General features: G+C 43.6%; 1 protein-coding gene across 2 annotated transcripts in view; it reads left to right on the top strand.

Moving 5' to 3' along the window:
* Positions 1–16,498, top strand: part of Hrs (Hepatocyte growth factor regulated tyrosine kinase substrate) — a 28,015-nt gene extending 11,517 nt beyond the window's left edge. For both annotated transcript variants that reach the window (XM_045739651.2, XM_045739650.2), the window contains 7 exons: positions 2,224–2,293; positions 5,672–5,770; positions 12,046–12,164; positions 12,954–13,357; positions 13,735–13,858; positions 14,265–14,662; positions 15,619–16,498. In XM_045739651.2, coding sequence (XP_045595607.2) covers positions 2,224–2,293; positions 5,672–5,770; positions 12,046–12,164; positions 12,954–13,357; positions 13,735–13,858; positions 14,265–14,662; positions 15,619–15,866 — 1,462 coding nt within the window. In that variant the 3' untranslated portion in view covers positions 15,867–16,498. The remainder of the gene's footprint in view (positions 1–2,223; positions 2,294–5,671; positions 5,771–12,045; positions 12,165–12,953; positions 13,358–13,734; positions 13,859–14,264; positions 14,663–15,618) is intronic.
* The last annotated feature ends 209 nt before the right edge of the window (positions 16,499–16,707 follow it).

Below are 16,707 nucleotides of genomic sequence, written 5' to 3'. Positions count from 1 at the left end.
ATAATTAGATTTTTCACCACTTACTGCCACATGGTTGTATTGCTTCTGTTAGCTGTTGAAAGACCCATTTTAAGAACATAAATAGGAACAAATCCACAAGGGCCGTGATGAGCGTTCGAACCTATATCCAGGATGATCCTAGACGCGCCTTAGTCGATTGCACCATGATGTGGTAAAATAATTCCAACTGGGAATGCTACTGCCCTCACATGGATCCCACAGATCGTCTGGGATCATCCTGGACGTAGGTTCAAACCCTCATCACAGCCCCTTGTGAATTTGTTCATTTGATGTATCACGCTATTGTGATTTCTGTGTGTACATAAACAGGAGTTGCTGCTGCAGGTCTGTTGGACCATTCTGAACTGTGCCCATCTAAATCTTAGCCTTCTCTACTCCCATTTAGATAACAAGTCTATTTTCAAAGGTAGCAATGCTACTTGCCTCTGTGATGTTGGCCGGCAAACTATTTACTTGTCTATCGCCCTGTTGCCAAACCAATACTTCCTTATATCCTTCCCAAATCTCAAGTGCTCCAGCTTACAGTATAATTATATATGGGTTCTGTCCTGATCTGATAGTTTCAAGGCCTTGCTTATATTAATCCTGTTGATACCCCCTCATCCACTTGAAGACTTTGAACATATCTGCCTTGCCCTGTGCATCTCCAGTAAATACAACCCGAGCTCTCTTGATCTCTTCTCAAAGGATTTGATGTTGACTCTGTAATACAGTGACGAGACTTGGGCATAGTAATCTCAGTGTGGCGTTAACATGGTTAAATATAATTGGAGGACAATGCTTGTGCCTTTATTTCCCTGAATTCACCTGAGGGTCACTATGTACCTAATGGTCTGGCACAGGAAGCCAGTGGCTTGTCAAAGCCTGGAATTTGAATTGCATTAATGTCTTGGCATTTATGGCTTTGGCGAGGACGTGGTTCCTTGGCTTTATAACTATGGGTGTAAAAGCCTCTCCTGGTTGTGAACCCTAACAATGTTTACTGTATTACATGTGTTAACACACTTCCAATTATCCCATCCCCCGTGTGTCTCTTTGCAACTTGTTTACTTAATTCATCTGGTAAATGGTGCCAGTATAATTTCTATTCCTGTAGCTTTCAGTATGTTTGGTGTACATGTCTTCAACTCTTAACATTTTCTTTGCTTTACGCTTTTGACAAGTTTTCTGATGATGGCGCTGATCATACTGCACTAATTTTGATTGTTACAGTTTGTCGAGTTGAAGATCTCCCATATTTTTCCAGTTTATAATAGCATGACCCACTCAAATTTGTATGAGAGGCTCAGGTGATTTACCTTATATACTGCTTGGATAACTTCCAGGGTAAAAACCATTGTACATGTCCATACAGTAGTCTTATGAATAGTATGTATTACTGAAAATAATAATATAATTTAAATGTGGAAGCCTAAATAATGCACTGACAGGATTTTAGCTGCTTGGTCCTCCTCATATAGGTATTTTAAGGGCATGAGTCATATGTCTGCAAGTTATTTATTGAAGAAGATACAGATGCACTCAGTACTTTTAGAACCACCTCTCATATTCAAGCACTGAAATTGCCTTGATTCTCCTTCAAGCCTTTATGATAAAGATAAAAACTGACATAGGTTCACTGCAATGTTGATGCATTTAACAATTGTATTTGTATTTATTATAATATGAATTGTTCCTACATCTTGGATTTTGTGTTTAAATATAATACGTGCACTAATTTCTCTCCATGTGTGTATGTGGAAATGCAGGAAAGCTATATATTTAAATGAAATACATGAAATATAGAATGACAGCACTAGTACAGTGCTGTCACTAGTCAAACTGGCACAAGTTAATCTTAAAATAGGTATTGCATTTAAGGTTAAGATTGTAGGTTTCTATCAGCTCGGATCACACCCGTTTAAATCTCATAAAATGCGAGTTTTAATCATGTATATAAATACTGTACTGAATGGCTCAAATCAGCTGATCATATTACCATTCTGTTTTGTGTGGTTTGCAATAAATTTGTTTATTATAATACAAATAACTCAAACTAAAGGAGAGAGCACAAGCATTTAACACAAGTCACCTGTTGTCCCACCTATAACACACACCACACTTGTAATATTTTGCCTGTATGTGTTTGTAAAAGTATCCAGATATATAAAAACTGACTTGGATGTAAAGTTGTAGCAGTACTTTGCTTGCTTCACCCTGCAGCTCACAACGGCCCACTACCAACACCACTAAGGTGGAAACTGAGGAGACCGGTAGTCCTATGACCGCCAAGGTTAGTTCTCATTAATTAGTGCACAGTTTGTTCTTTTCATGGCTATGCTAGTGTTTGGTTCCCGCAGGATTAGATCATGATGGTGTTACTCAAGCCCTTGATGTAATCGGGTGTTGCGTGTTAACATATCACGGAACGGTGAATGCCTTGTTGTTTGGTAGACGAAACCTTTTATAGCACACTCATTCTCTCGTGGATGCCCGTGTCTTAAAGTATATACTCATTACAGGTTCTCCAGGAAAAGACATTCAAGAGTTCTGTACTGTATTCCCCTTGTCTTTTATGATGGTATTTACCAGTGAGTAAATCACTAGAAATGGTAATCAAAATTAAATGAGTTGAACATCTTAAATTGGACAATATAATGACAAACATGCACTTTGATTTTCTAACAGTAAAATTGAACATTTTAAATGTGTAGTTTTTAGGCAGCCGTTAGGATTTGATAATAGAGGTGGTTGTGCAGACTAATGGAAAGGCTACTATTATGGATGAATAGTTAGTAAAAGGTCTACGGGCTCACCATAGCCCGTGCTACTTGGAACTTTTTGTTCTAGGTAGCAAATCTTTAACAACATAGTAAAAGGTTAGCAATAGGTCTGGCAAGACTTGGATAAGCCAGAAGAGAAGAGGAAATGTCACCATTAGGAGACATACTCGACAGACCACTGGAACATTATCTAACATGGTGCACATTATAAATCAAATCAGATTTCAGTTGATATTTATCAGTGCATAAGAAGTTATTAAACACAGTGGACATAACCTTATTGAAGCTAGCATAAGTGTCATCAGTATGTCATCAGTACTCGTCCACTGCCTAAGACAGCAATGGGTCTTAGTGAGACCCTTTGACCTAGACTTAGTTTAGAGCCAGTCAAAGCTTAGAGCCCTCACAGGAATATCCTTCCCCCCCCCCCTCCAAAAAAAAAAAAAAAAATTCACACACTAAACAACCACAGCGGTTTCTCTCATTAGTTAAGTCATTTACCCACAATGTTGTCATAATCCTTTTTTCTCATTTCTTGAATGCTTGTAATTGTATACATATTGTTATAATTTCTCCATAGCATTCTTACACCATTCAAAGGGATTCTCATGTGGGTTTATACTTCCATGAATAAACCTTTTATCTGTAGTATGCATCATTTCTCTGGTATATTGGAATGGTCCACATTATATTGGGCTGGTGAGGATGGTAATAATAGTGCCATGCACACTGTACTTTTGATGTGAGGAAGAGGTGGTTAAGAAAATGTGTTTACAGTTGGTACCTTCACAGCATGTGAATAGCCTGGTTAATTAGATACATTTGAGAGACAATCTATTTATATACTGTATATATATAAAGAGTTCTAGACAATTTACCCTCTGCAGGATTGAGGTTTTCAGTCATTATTAGATTATTTTCCATTGCAATGTTGTAAATGGACATCTCGATCTGTTGTAGGTAGTAGAGCTGATTGCTTTGTGGAAGTAATATTTGATTGGAAACGAATTTAGAATAGTTGTCCCATAAAGATATTCGCTACACAAAAAACTGTAGTGCCCTTTAATTCCCTGCTTTGTTTTCTCATTATCCACATTATTTTTCATTTTCCTACTCCTGCATTAGACGAGTCTGCAGTAGCAACTTTAGACCTGTAGATACTTTGGGGTCTTGTACCGTGAACATACACCTTACCCTGCTGGGTACCTAATAACGAACCTCCCAGAGAGCATATGGTGGCTGCCTCACTTGTGTGCTGATCACACCAGCATCTGGAAGTTGTCAACAAAGGCTTCAAAAGTGTCTTCCGATGTCTTGACGTTTGAGAAGGGTTGACCCGGTAGTACAGTCGGGTTTGTTCTCGACGCACAATCGAGAATTTCGGGTTCGAATCCCGGGCGGGACAGAAATGGTTGGGCACATTTTTTTCACCCAATGCCTCTGTTCACCAAGCAGTAAATAGGTACCCAGGAGTCTGCCAACTTGCTGTGGGGTTGCTTCCTGGAGGGGGGGGGGGGGGGATGGGCAGAACCTCGATAAAAGGTTCGATAACCTTGATTGTGGGCCCACTAGAAAAGGGCATTTCATTACATTCGGTGCTTGATTTTTGGAAGTGTCCCCCTTGAGAAGCACTTGGATAACCATGTATTAGGTCTAGAAAATTTATATGGTGATGGGTTCAAGAGTCTTGAACCATCTGTACAGGTAGTCATCATTCTTTGGGGAGAATCAGAACCTCAGGAAAAGGAGTGGGTTTGGACAACAGATGGGCTTGGAAAACTAAATCATAAGAATAAAAAACTACACACAAGATAAGGAAACGACAACATTTTGGTCCGTCTGGACCATTATGGTCTCAGGATGGACCAAAACATTGTTGTCTCATCTTCTGGTGCATGGTTTAGTCTTCATATCTTCAGCCACATTGTGACTCGTCTAAATCATAAGCCCTCAACTTGGCCAGAAAAAAACTGGATTGAACCATCTGGACAGGAAAAAAGAAAACTAGACTGGGGGGGAAGGGAAGGGAAAGGCTTGGTAAACACCACTGACCTCAGTCCAGGCAAAATGTCCACTGCACATGCCCACCAAGACTGAAATGGTGCTTCATACAACTGAAATTTTTGGTTCCATGCAGAGGTAAACAAATCTTCATGTGGATAAGCAAACATATAACAGCCAGGAGGAGGAGCCCTTATCCCCCCTTCATCCGTCAGAATTTGACAGAAGTGAGAGAGAGAGAGAATGTTCAATATGCTCTGAATGTGAACTACACTGAGGACTACTCCTGAAAGAGGCTAAATGCAAGGCTGTTATCAGAGTTCATCCCCCATGGAAATGGAGCAAGCCCATCCCTTTATTCATGAATGTGAATGAAGCTCCACTGGTGGTACACTTAGAAAAGTAAACCATTTCTACAGCCATATTAACAATATCAAATCCCCAGAAATAAACTTGGATGTTTGAGCTGCAACAGAAAATCTGCACTTAGGTAATTACTTGTGTGCACCACTGGTGGATACTAGCAGGTAAGCGAGAAGCCCACAATACAACATAGATGGAACATGGTATTGCAAATATGTAGTAGAAAGTCCGAGGTACAAAGAAGTACAATGCCACTCGGGAAGTTGTTTCATAAAAGAACATTTGTTTTTGTCAATGTTAAGGATTCCAATTGGATGGTGCACATGTACTCTTGACTAACAGTTTTCTATTTCTTGTTGTAAATTGAGATTACTATGTATATTTAACATTCATAGTACTCTATTTAAAAATATTTTAATGAATATATAGCAGCATTCTTTTGAGCTAGACAATTTTGCAGGTACTGTACTATGCTCAGCACAACATCTGCACATGATTTCACATTTAGTTTTTGCTTTATGTAGGCACCTGGGAAGAAGAGTGAAGAGGAGCTACAGGAGGAGGAGGAACTGCAGCTTGCAATTGCTCTCTCTCGCTCAGAGGCTGAAAACAAGGCGAAAGAGGTAAGGGGTATGTATGTATGTATGTAATGTATGTATGTATATGTAATGTGAAACGTTAGTCTAACTGAAAATACAGTACGTGCTTTGCTTCACTTCCTTTGCTCAATCACAGATGGAGGTGCATGCATTTCTGTATGGAAGCAATAACACACCATCCAGAACCACTGTCCATCCAACATTGTTCTATTGGATAATTTTCAACTTGATTACACGCACAATGAAATCACATAAACTTGATGTTTCAATGAGAAAATCGGCACGAGCCGCGAGGAGGATCCGAACCCGCCTAGCATTACCAAGTGAGCTGGTTTGAATCCTCGTCACGACTTCTTCTAATTTTCTCATTGATACATCACGTTAGTGTGATTTCGTTGTGCATTTGGCGAGAGACGTTGAAAGTTGAAGTATTAGACTTAAGCCATAGTGTATCAGGGCAATGTGTGAAACCCTGACTGGGACTTGAGTTGGAAGCCTCAGGACCCCTAGCGGATTCAGTGGCATGCCAGGTTGCATTACTTTTGATCATGTTATGGTGTGGTGATGTTGGGGAGGGGGGGGGGTGTGGTTGGGAGTACCAAGATCAAATCCTCTTCACTGCTGCTATAGATTTTCTCCACTTTATTGCATGTTCATACATACAAAAAAAATGAAGATTTGATATTCTGATGTCATTGTGTTGGTAAGTGCTTTTGGTGTTAGATTTGGCATTATCTTTACCCCTAGATCTTTTTACTTATCTGAGCTCCCATTCACGGTGTACTGTCTTTTGAAGTCTTCCTTGTCCTGTCCCTATTCTCATCACATATAATATTGGTTTAGGCTGAAGGTCGTTATCTGTTTTTGGACCCTCTGTAGTTATCAAGGTCATATTAAAGTACTTTATTATGTAATCCTCCATCATGTATCCATAATAAGTTTACACTTGCCCGAAACCAAAACCATTCTGCCCGAAACGCTTTGTGTAATAGTGACTTTAGGCATTGTATGTACTAGCTCTATCTATAAATCCATCAACGTTTTGTATCTCACCTTGTATGTATGTACTCTACCTGAATAAAAATTTGTATTTGTACTTAATTAAAATGTGTTGGGGTTGTGGGCTGGGCGAGGGTGGTGGTGCCTCCTTGTGCTGGATGGTGGCGGTGCCCATTTGTGCTAGGTAGGAGGGAGCCGGTCGGCCGAGCGAACAGCACGCTGGACTTGTGATCCTGTGGTCCTGGGTTCGATCCCAGGCGCCGGCGAGAAACATTGGGCGAAGTTTCTTTCACCCTATGCTCCTGTTACCTAGCAGTAAAATAGGTACCTGGGTGTTAGTCAGTTGTCACGGGCTGCTTCCTGGGGGGTGGAGGCCTGGTCGAGGACCGGGCCGCGGGGACACTAAAAAAGCCCCGAAATCATCTCAAGATAACCTCAAGATAGGTGGTGGTGGTGGCCCTGGTTGTGTTGGGTGGGGGGTGGTGGCCCTGGTTGTGCTGGGTGGGGGGTGGTGGCCCTGGTTGTGCTGGGTGGGGGCCCTGGTTGTGCTGGGTGGGGGGGTGGTGGTCCTGGTTGTGTTGGGTGGGGGGTGGTGGCCCTGGTTGTGCTGGGTGGGGGGTGGTGGCCCTGGTTGTGCTGGGTGGGGGTGGTGGCCCTGGTTGTGTTGGGTGGGGGGTGGTGGCCCTGGTTGTGCTGGGTGGGGGGTGGTGGCCCTGGTTGTGCTGGGTGGGGGGTGGTGGTGGTGGACCTGGTTGTGTTGGGTGGGGGGTGGTGGCCCTGGTTGTGTTGGGTGGGGGGTGGTGGCCCTGGTTGTGTTGGGTGGTGATGGTGGCCCTGGTTGTGTTGGGTGGGGGGTGGTGGCCCTGGTTGTGTTGGGTGAGGGGGTGGTGGCCCTGGTTGTGTTGGGTGAGGGGGTGGTGGCCCTGGTTGTGTTGGGTGGTGATGGTGGCCCTGGTTGTGTTGGGTGGGGGGTGGTGGCCCTGGTTGTGCTGGGTGGGGGATGGTGGCCTTGGTTGTGGTGGTGGTGGCCCTGGTTGTGTTGGGTGGGGGGTGGTGGCCCTGGTTGTGCTGGGTGGTGGTGGTGGCCCTGGTTGTGTTGGGTGGGGGGTGGTGGCCCTGGTTGTGTTGGGTGAGGGGGTGGTGGCCCTGGTTGTGTTGGGTGAGGGGGTGGTGGCCCTGGTTGTGTTGGGTGAGGGGGTGGTGGCCCTGGTTGTGTTGGGTGAGGGGGTGGTGGCCCTGGTTGTGTTGGGTGAGGGGGTGGTGGCCCTGGTTGTGTTGGGTGAGGGGGTGGTGGCCCTGGTTGTGTTGGGTGAGGGGGTGGTGGCCCTGGTTGTGTTGGGTGAGGGGGTGGTGGCCCTGGTTGTTGGGTGGGGGGTGGTGGCCCTGGTTGTGTTGGGTGGGGGGTGGCTCTGGTTGTGTTGGGTGGTGATGGTGGCCCTGGTTGTGTTGGGTGGGGGGTGGTGGCCCTGGTTGTGTTGGGTGGTGGTAGTGGCCCTGGTTGTGTTGGGTGGGTGGTGGTGGCCCTGGTTGTGTTGGGTGGGTGGTGGTGGCCCTGGTTGTGTTGGGTGGTGGTAGTGGCCCTGGTTGTGTTGGGTGGGGGGTGGCTCTGGTTGTGTTGGGTGGTGATGGTGGCCCTGGTTGTGTTGGGTGGGTGATGGTGGCCCTGGTTGTGCTGGGTGGGTGGTAGTGGCCCTGGTTGTGTTGGGTGGGGGGTGGTGGCCCTGGTTGTGTTGGGTGGGGGGTGGTGGCCCTGGTTGTGCTGGGTGGGGGGTGGTGGCCCTGGTTGTGTTGGGTGGTGATGGTGGCCCTGGTTGTGTTGGGTGGGGGGTGGTGGCCCTGGTTGTGTTGGGTGGGGGGTGGTGGCCTTGGTTGTGTTGGGTGGGGGGTGGTGGCCCTGGTTGTGTTGGGTGGGGGGTGGTGGCCCTGGTTGTGTTGGGTGGGGGGTGGTGGCCCTGGTTGTGTTGGGTGGGGGGTGGTGGACCTGGTTGTGTTGGGTGGGGGGTGGTGGACCTGGTTGTGTTGGGTGGGGGGTGGTGGCCCTGGTTGTGTTGGGTGGGGGGTGGTGGCCCTGGTTGTGTTGGGCGAGGGTGGTGGCCCTGGTTGTGTTGGGCGAGGGTGGTGGCCCTGGTTGTGTTGGGCGAGGGTGGTGGCCTTGGTTGTGTTGGGCGAGGGTGGTGGCCCTGGTTGTGTTGGGCGAGGGTGGTGGCCTTGGTTGTGTTGGGCGAGGGTGGTGGCCCTGGTTGTGTTGGGCGAGGGTGGTGGCCCTGGTTGTGTTGGGCGAGGGTGGTGGCCCTGGTTGTGTTGGGCGAGGGTGGTGGCCCTGGTTGTGTTGGGCGAGGGTGGTGGCCCTGGTTCACTGTACATGTTAAGAGACAGTAACTGGTTGAGCAATAGTAACCTTTTATGGGTGATCAAATATTGACAGTTGACGGGCCCGCTACGTACCCCCTCCTCCCCCTTTGGGTGGGTCCCACCTCACCCACGGGCATTTTGGCCCATAATAACCGACCTATAAGGGCTAAACTAACAAACTCTAAATATAAAGCTGATCTATATTAACCAACATATTGTCTTAAGACTTCACCAGTGGTGTAATCTTATTTAGAAATTCTTGGAATGGCAATAACATAATTCTTTTGGGGCAGTTTGGGTCCATTGGGTGCGTGTGCTCAGCTTTCACCTCCAGGGTCACAATAATAATAATAAATAATTGTAATAATATATTAATAATGGTGTGGACTTGTAGAGAAGCATTACAAGTGATGATGAAACACTGTGAAGTGTGTGTGTGTTTAGCTGCCTTATGAACAATGTCTTGCCATGCTGCAATGACATGTACTATCATAATTATTGGTGTATATAAATGCATGTTAATATAGTGGTGTACATGAGCACGTGTGTACGTCAGGTGTGTGCATGTGTGTGTACGTGGGCCAAGACGGTCACGTGACTCACTATCAGACGCGCGGTTGACCGGGTTTTAATTTAGCGATTACCACCGTAGTACTGTGACTGTCTTGAGTCAGCACCAGCCAGCTCCTCCACACACCTTGCAGCAGCAGGTAAACCTTGCAGCAGCAGCATGGCCCCCGAGCCTGCACCCTGGCCACTATGGAGGTGAATTGAGCCAGAAGGTGTACAATTATACTCTGGCAAATGTGGCCTTGTGAAGGCAGCATTGTTTACAGTGGTGGTGCGTCTCACGCCGTCTCAAGACAATTGTCTCCACACTACTCCTCAAGTTACTTGTGGCACTATGAAGGCACATGTGCAAGATTATCGCCATAAGTGAGTTTGGGGTAAAGTATTTTAAGCGGTGGATTTTTGTTGGAAGTTTTTGTTTGAGAGTTTTGAAGGGAGTTGGGTTAATGGGTCATCTTAGGCGGTACGGTGCTCTCTCCTTAGGTGTTCCTTAGTGCCTGGCTCACAGTAAGGTGGCCTGCTCATGTCCTCAGTTCAGTCACTTGGGAATTGGGTTTAGTTTTCAACATTCCTTGCTTTAACCTAAATAATGCCCTTAAGAAAGTACTGGTGCTGTTAGGCTTGAGTCTATCAAGGTCTCCCGTAGTTAATGGTGGAGGCTGTCCATCTGGATACAAATCACATTGTACACAAGACGATTCACCCAGAGTTCGAAAGCTACCCAACCCAACCCAATGCAAACCCAATACAGCATAACTTAAGCTAATACATCTTGCCATAACAATATATAGGGTCCAATATAGGGTCCTGGTAACAGTTGGGTTCGTTCTCGACACACAATCAAGAATTCTGGGTTCAAATCCTGGGCGGGACAGAAATGGTTGGGCACATTTCCTTTCACCTAGTGCCTTTGTTCACCTAGCCCAGTGAGAAGGTACTCTGGAGTTAATCAGCTTGTAGGGTGCATCCTGGGTGGGGTCAGTAATTCGTCCTGGGTGGGGGGGGGGAGGACCTTGATATAAGCCAAACGTGTGTGACTACACTCTGGCTTCCTGTCCCTCGACACGATGAATTATTAATATATTCGGTTTTAACAAACATAAAATGAGCTTCAGCGAATCTTCTTGTTTGCCACTACTGTACTCCGTTCATCTGGCCCATCTAGTGCTGGCCAAACTCGTTGGTGATTAACCTGACTGCAAATTTTCCAATTTCAGAAGTTCTCATTTGTTGAATTGCAAAAGTGTCAACACAATAAAGAATAACCTGGATGTGTATTATTTACATACTATTGGATATTAAAATTAAACATGTGGAATAGACATGGAGTGAAATGTTACTTTTCTCCATATCTAATGTTTTTATTTATTTATTTATATATGTACAGTACAATATAGGTATGTAGAGGTACAGTATAGGTTTTGGTGAGTTGTGGCCCTGGTTGTGTTGAGTGAGGGTGGTGGCCCTGGTTGTGTTGGGTGAGGGTGGTGGCCCTGGTTGTGTTGGGTGGGGGGGGGTGGCCCTGGTTGTGTTGGGTGGGGGGGGGGTGGCCCTGGTTGTGTTGGATGAGGGGGTGGTGGCCCTGGTTGTGTTGGGTGAGGGGGTGGTGGCCCTGGTTGTGAGGGGGTGGTGGCCCTGGTTGTGTTGGGTGAGGGGGTGGTGGCCCTGGTTGTGTTGGGTGAGGGGGTGGTGGCCCTGGTTGTGTTGGGTGAGGGGGTGGTGGCCCTGGTTGTGTTGGGTGAGGGGGTGGTGGCCCTGGGTGAGGGGGTGGTGGCCCTGGTTGTTGGGTGGGGGGTGGTGGCGGCCCTGGTTGTGTTGGGGGTATACACCAGCTCCACTGTATACTAAGTATTTATACATTAATAAGACTTATTTATACATTAATGATGACTACAATTATTGAAATCAAACTAGAATGGTATATGACTTTAATAATAATAGTAAATAATGAAAACAGGAAGGGCTTTTGATCTTTTTCAATAACACTTTCACTCCAGTTGCAGAAGGGAACTTTTGGTGGTAATGAAATTTGAATTAGAGAATGCATAAACTTATTAACCTTATTTTAGCTAAATGTAGTTGAAAACTCTTTGCTATACCAGTATTTAGGAAAGTGCTTTTAGCAAATGTCTTGGGTATAATTACAAGTTACTGCTGGTTTACATATTTTTTCCTGATATTTTACACAGGGGATGCTTGACATGCTTTCTTTATGTGTAGTTGGGACAAGCAGATCATGTTTAGAAGTGGAATTTGTTCAGAAAACTTTTTAAAGTTCCATAGTTAAGCATACTGAGAAGTCATATTTTATTATGTAACCCCACAATATACTAGTATATACTCTTCTGAAAAGTACTGTACAATGTGTGATTTTTCAGAAGCTTCGTGCCACCTCCAATTTGTTGGGGGGTAATTGGCGTCAACCATCGCCCACTCCAGCTTCCCCGGCACCACAAACTGTCCACGAAAAGGAAGACATGGATCCAGAACTTGCACGGTTAGTGTTGTATATCGTGTAATTTTATGGTGGTTCTAAAAGAAGTGCCGGACAAACTGGGCTGTGGTGGATATGTAGGCCTGTGGGCTGCTCCAAGCATTAGCCTGGTGGACCAAACTCTCACAAGTCAAGCCTGGCCTCAGGCCTGGCTTGGGGAGTAGTAGACCTCCAAGAACCCCATCAGGCAGGTATCATGGTTGCCCATGTTATTAGCCTCTAGGAATATTTCAGATATATTAATCAAACATGCATGTCTATTAACACTTCAAATGCCATATAACACTGTACAGTACTGATTCTGTATATGAAAATTTGTATTCAGATTTGTAAAAAATATACATTTTGCAAAGGTGAATTGATGTACTTGCCATTTAGCTAATACTAGAGTTGACAAAAATTACTTATTTTTATATTAATTTCTTGTCACTCGTTAGAAATTCAATTAAAGTACTGTACTGTAGGATAATGGTGCATGCTTTAACCCTTCTATTACCCTCTTGTTCACCACCATCTTTCCTTCCACTGCCCCATACAAAACTATATTTATATTTATTCTGTATAGAGTATATATTTGGTTCCCCACTGTATTCTCTGGCCATATTGAGGAAAACTATGGTTGTCATTCTACACTAGACCTCTGGCCAGTAGTCAGTTAGACAAATTAGGTTGGTTCTTATTCTGTCATGTCGACCGTCCATACTACGACTGACATCATTGCTAATTATGAATTTTGTGTAAGTCTAATCTTTAAAAGATTCACTGAAGGCATGCCATTTACACCCCTAATAGTTACCTGAACCGAACCTACTGGGAGCAGCAGCAGCACCAACAGCAGCAGCATCAGCAGCAGCACCAGCAGCAAAAACATTCACAGCAGGTGGTGGATTCAGGCCGTACACTTTCCCCAACTCATCCATCAGCCCCCAACTCTGGTAACAAGATTCTGCTCTCACCATCCAAACTAGAGCCAATCAGGATGATGGAACACTACCAAAATGGGGAAACTGAGGAAGTGGACGAGTTTGTGTCGACTCTACGTACTCAGCTAGAAATATTTGTCAACCGAATGAAGAGTAACCAGAGCCGAGGCAGACCCATAGCTAATGACACTTCAGTTCAAACTCTGTTTATGAATATTACAGCTATGCATGCCCAGCTTTTGAAATACATACACCAGCAGGATGATAAAAGAGGTGAGTTCCAGTTCAGTTATTGTCTGAACTGTCCCACTTATTGTCCCACTAGATCTCTGGTCATATTAGGGAAAACTGTGGTTGTCATTCCCCACTAGACCTCTGGCCATATTGTGAAAAAATCTTGGAAGCCAATTGTTAACATCTTTTGTAGTAAAGACATTACTTGTAGTATGCTAGTACATGGACTGGATGAGGTCTTGTACAGATTTCCCCCAAGATTTGAAGTACTGTATAGGGATCCAAACTACTGAGTAACCTTTATATAGATTTTTTAAAACAAATATTGCATGGTAGTGGTAAATTCTGGACTTTGGTAAGATCATGTCTGGCAGTGCTGTAAGATTTAAAACGATTAAATCCCCTTTCCCCCCCAGTGAATTTTGAACGCTTGCAAGATAAAATATCACAAGTGCGTGATGCTAGAGCAGCCTTAGAAGCTCTGCGGGAAGAACACCGAGATCGTGTAAGACGTGAAAGGGAGGAGCAGGAACGCATAAGGTAAATGGGTATGAATATTATTGTAAGCAAATTTAGTTTAATTGAACCACTTGATCACTTGCTAGCAGTGAGGTAATTTTATAGCAAAGCAAAATTGAAATGGAAACATGCATCCCATGGGATTTAGTGATGTTTTGGGTGGCTCATGAATAAGGAGGGTTTTGGGAGGCTCATGAATAAGGAAGGTTTTGGGAGGCTCGTGAATAAGGAGGGTAGCTGCCTGCCAAGACGTTGTAAGTATAATCCTTGGTAGAAAATTAAGTGGCATGTTAATGCAAGAAACTTAGATATGGACATGTGGAATTTATTGAAAAAATAAGTCCCTGGTGTTCATTGCTGGCTTTGCCTAAATGAAGAAAAATTGTAAGCATTGGTCCATCCATATCTTATTATTGTTGTATTTCAGACAAATACAGATGATGCAGAAGCTTGAAATAATGAGGAAGAAGAAGCAAGAGTATCTTGAATATCAGCGTCAACTGGCCCTTCACCGCATGGCAGAGAGTGAACGTGAAATCTTTAACAAAGGGGCAGTAATTGGTGCACCAGGGGGTATGTATCCTGTAGTGTATCCTGCATACCCAGGTGCACCAGGCCCTATGCCAGGACACATGTACCCACCACAGCCTGAGGGTGGTGTCCCACAGGGAGGAATACCACAAGGTGGAGCACCTTTCCAGTCTCCCCCTGGCCAACCCCAGTATCAACGTCCTCCTGGATGTGTTATGCCTGTTCAGCCGGGACCTGCTCCCCCACAGCCAGGTTACCAACCACCACCAGAGTTTTCTCCATATAATATGCAAGGTAACTTGAAAAAAATAATAATCATAGTTGTGGCGAAACTTACTACAATGCTGTAGTGCTTGAATTGAAGGTGAAGGAAAGACCCAATATAGTATATGTGTAAGTGTATTAAAAACCAAAAGTTTGGATGTAACTTACAACTTTTCTTGGTTATATCCAAAACCAAAATCCCAAAATTTGGCTTTTTATACACTTGCATATATATTGGTTTTTTCTTCACCTTCATTCATAGACATTACATTTTCTCACAAAAATGTTGAAATTTGTAGCAAAAGGATAGGCATCTTTGTTGAATCCTTGGGTCATCTTTAAGAGGTTTAATTGGGCGAGCTGCTATTCTGCTAAGTCATTTTGTGATGTAATTCTTTAGTGTCTTAAGATCATCTGTTAAGTTTAAGCATAATATGATAAATATTGTCATAGGATTTAATTTTGCTTTAATTTGATTTCACTGGATTTCATTTTTATTGTGTGACATGAGGCAAATAAGGTGAATATGGTGCAGACTTGTATTCCAGTAGTACATATTCTCAGCTTTTATAGCAAGTAGATTCTTAGAAAAAGTACTCGAGGCTTCAAGGCTACTTTATTTAGATGGTCATTTTCTGCAGGAATCTCTGCAAGTACAAAGTTTCTATAGAACCTACAATACATGAAGCTTTGTATTTGCTTGATTGGCTCGGTAGTAAAGCTATGACAATAACATGAAATACAAATATGATAAAGAATACAAATTAAAATCGGAGAAAGATCTTATAAACAAGTGGGTCATTGCTCTCTACAATATAGTGGAATTTGAGGATTTGGTTGCTTTAAATTGTACAATAATTTTTGTTACTCCTTTCCTAAGTGCTTTCCTAAGTTTCCTAACTCCTTTTCATATTTAAGCTCCATTCCAGTGCTTGTAATTCAGCCATGTCTTATGGTATTAAAATATTAGCACATTTTCTTTTCAGGACTTGCCAGTCAATTACCAAATGTGGGTGGTGGTGTTCCTAGTTATCAACCTCAGCATGGTAGCTCGGGGCAGCCTGGTCCAGGTATGGTTCCCCCTCAGATGCCTAGTCAACCTACAATGCAAACTCCTGGTCCAGTTGCTGGTGTGCAGGATGATATGAGTAGTGGCGCCCCACAAATGCCACAACCGCCCAACAATCCACCTACACCACAAGACCAACAAGCAGAACTTATTTCCTTTGACTAACTGCATATTATATTACAGTTGTAACACTTGCTTGATGTTTCCCTCAAGTCATTAGTTGTCAGAATACTAACCATTTATTGCTTGTAATAAAAATGGAGTATTAGCCAAGCGACTTGTAAAAATTCAACTGTTACACAATTGTTGATTCACTCCCCAGAAAGGGTATAAATGATGCATTTTCTTTATAGCCCTAAGTGAGGTATGGTATTAATTTTGTTCATAGCCTCTATTGCTTACATTTATTATTCAAATTAAAATAATAAATATTTCAACTGTGTGAACAGTGTAAAAAAAATGATGCAAGTGTATATATAACTAAAACACTGTATAATATAGATGTGCATGGAATGAGTGATGTTCAAGCAGATTTTCTTGAATAGGATGTTCTGCAGTGGTAGAACATGACATCTTTGCTTTGACAAGTTGCTTTCAATTATTTTAAGAAGAACGGTGTCTTATTTTGTCTCAGTCCATACTTTTAATGTATCCATTATATAGCCTTTAAGCTACCAATACTTGGTTATGATAAATTTTGTTTTTCATATAGATTAAATGAGCAATGCTATAATTGATTAATGTATGTAGATAAACTATTATACAAATTTTGGGGATATAACATTGTACGAGTCATATATAGATTTTTTTTAAACCTTGAAAATACTACACAGGCAAACTATTTTGAAGATATTGGTACAGGGCCGGTACCCAGCAATTATTGAAGGGACATGCTATCAGAGTACACTAGTTTAGTTTTATATAATTTAGCTCCTTGAGGCTCACAGCTGGGAGGCTTAGTTGTTCCTCGGGCATTCATGGTGAGTGGATGAGTTGTACGTCTTCG

Source organism: Procambarus clarkii, chromosome 25 (assembly GCF_040958095.1).
Source record: "Procambarus clarkii isolate CNS0578487 chromosome 25, FALCON_Pclarkii_2.0, whole genome shotgun sequence".
Classification (NCBI taxonomy): domain Eukaryota; kingdom Metazoa; phylum Arthropoda; class Malacostraca; order Decapoda; family Cambaridae; genus Procambarus; species Procambarus clarkii.
This window is presented reverse-complemented; position numbering and strand designations above follow the sequence as displayed.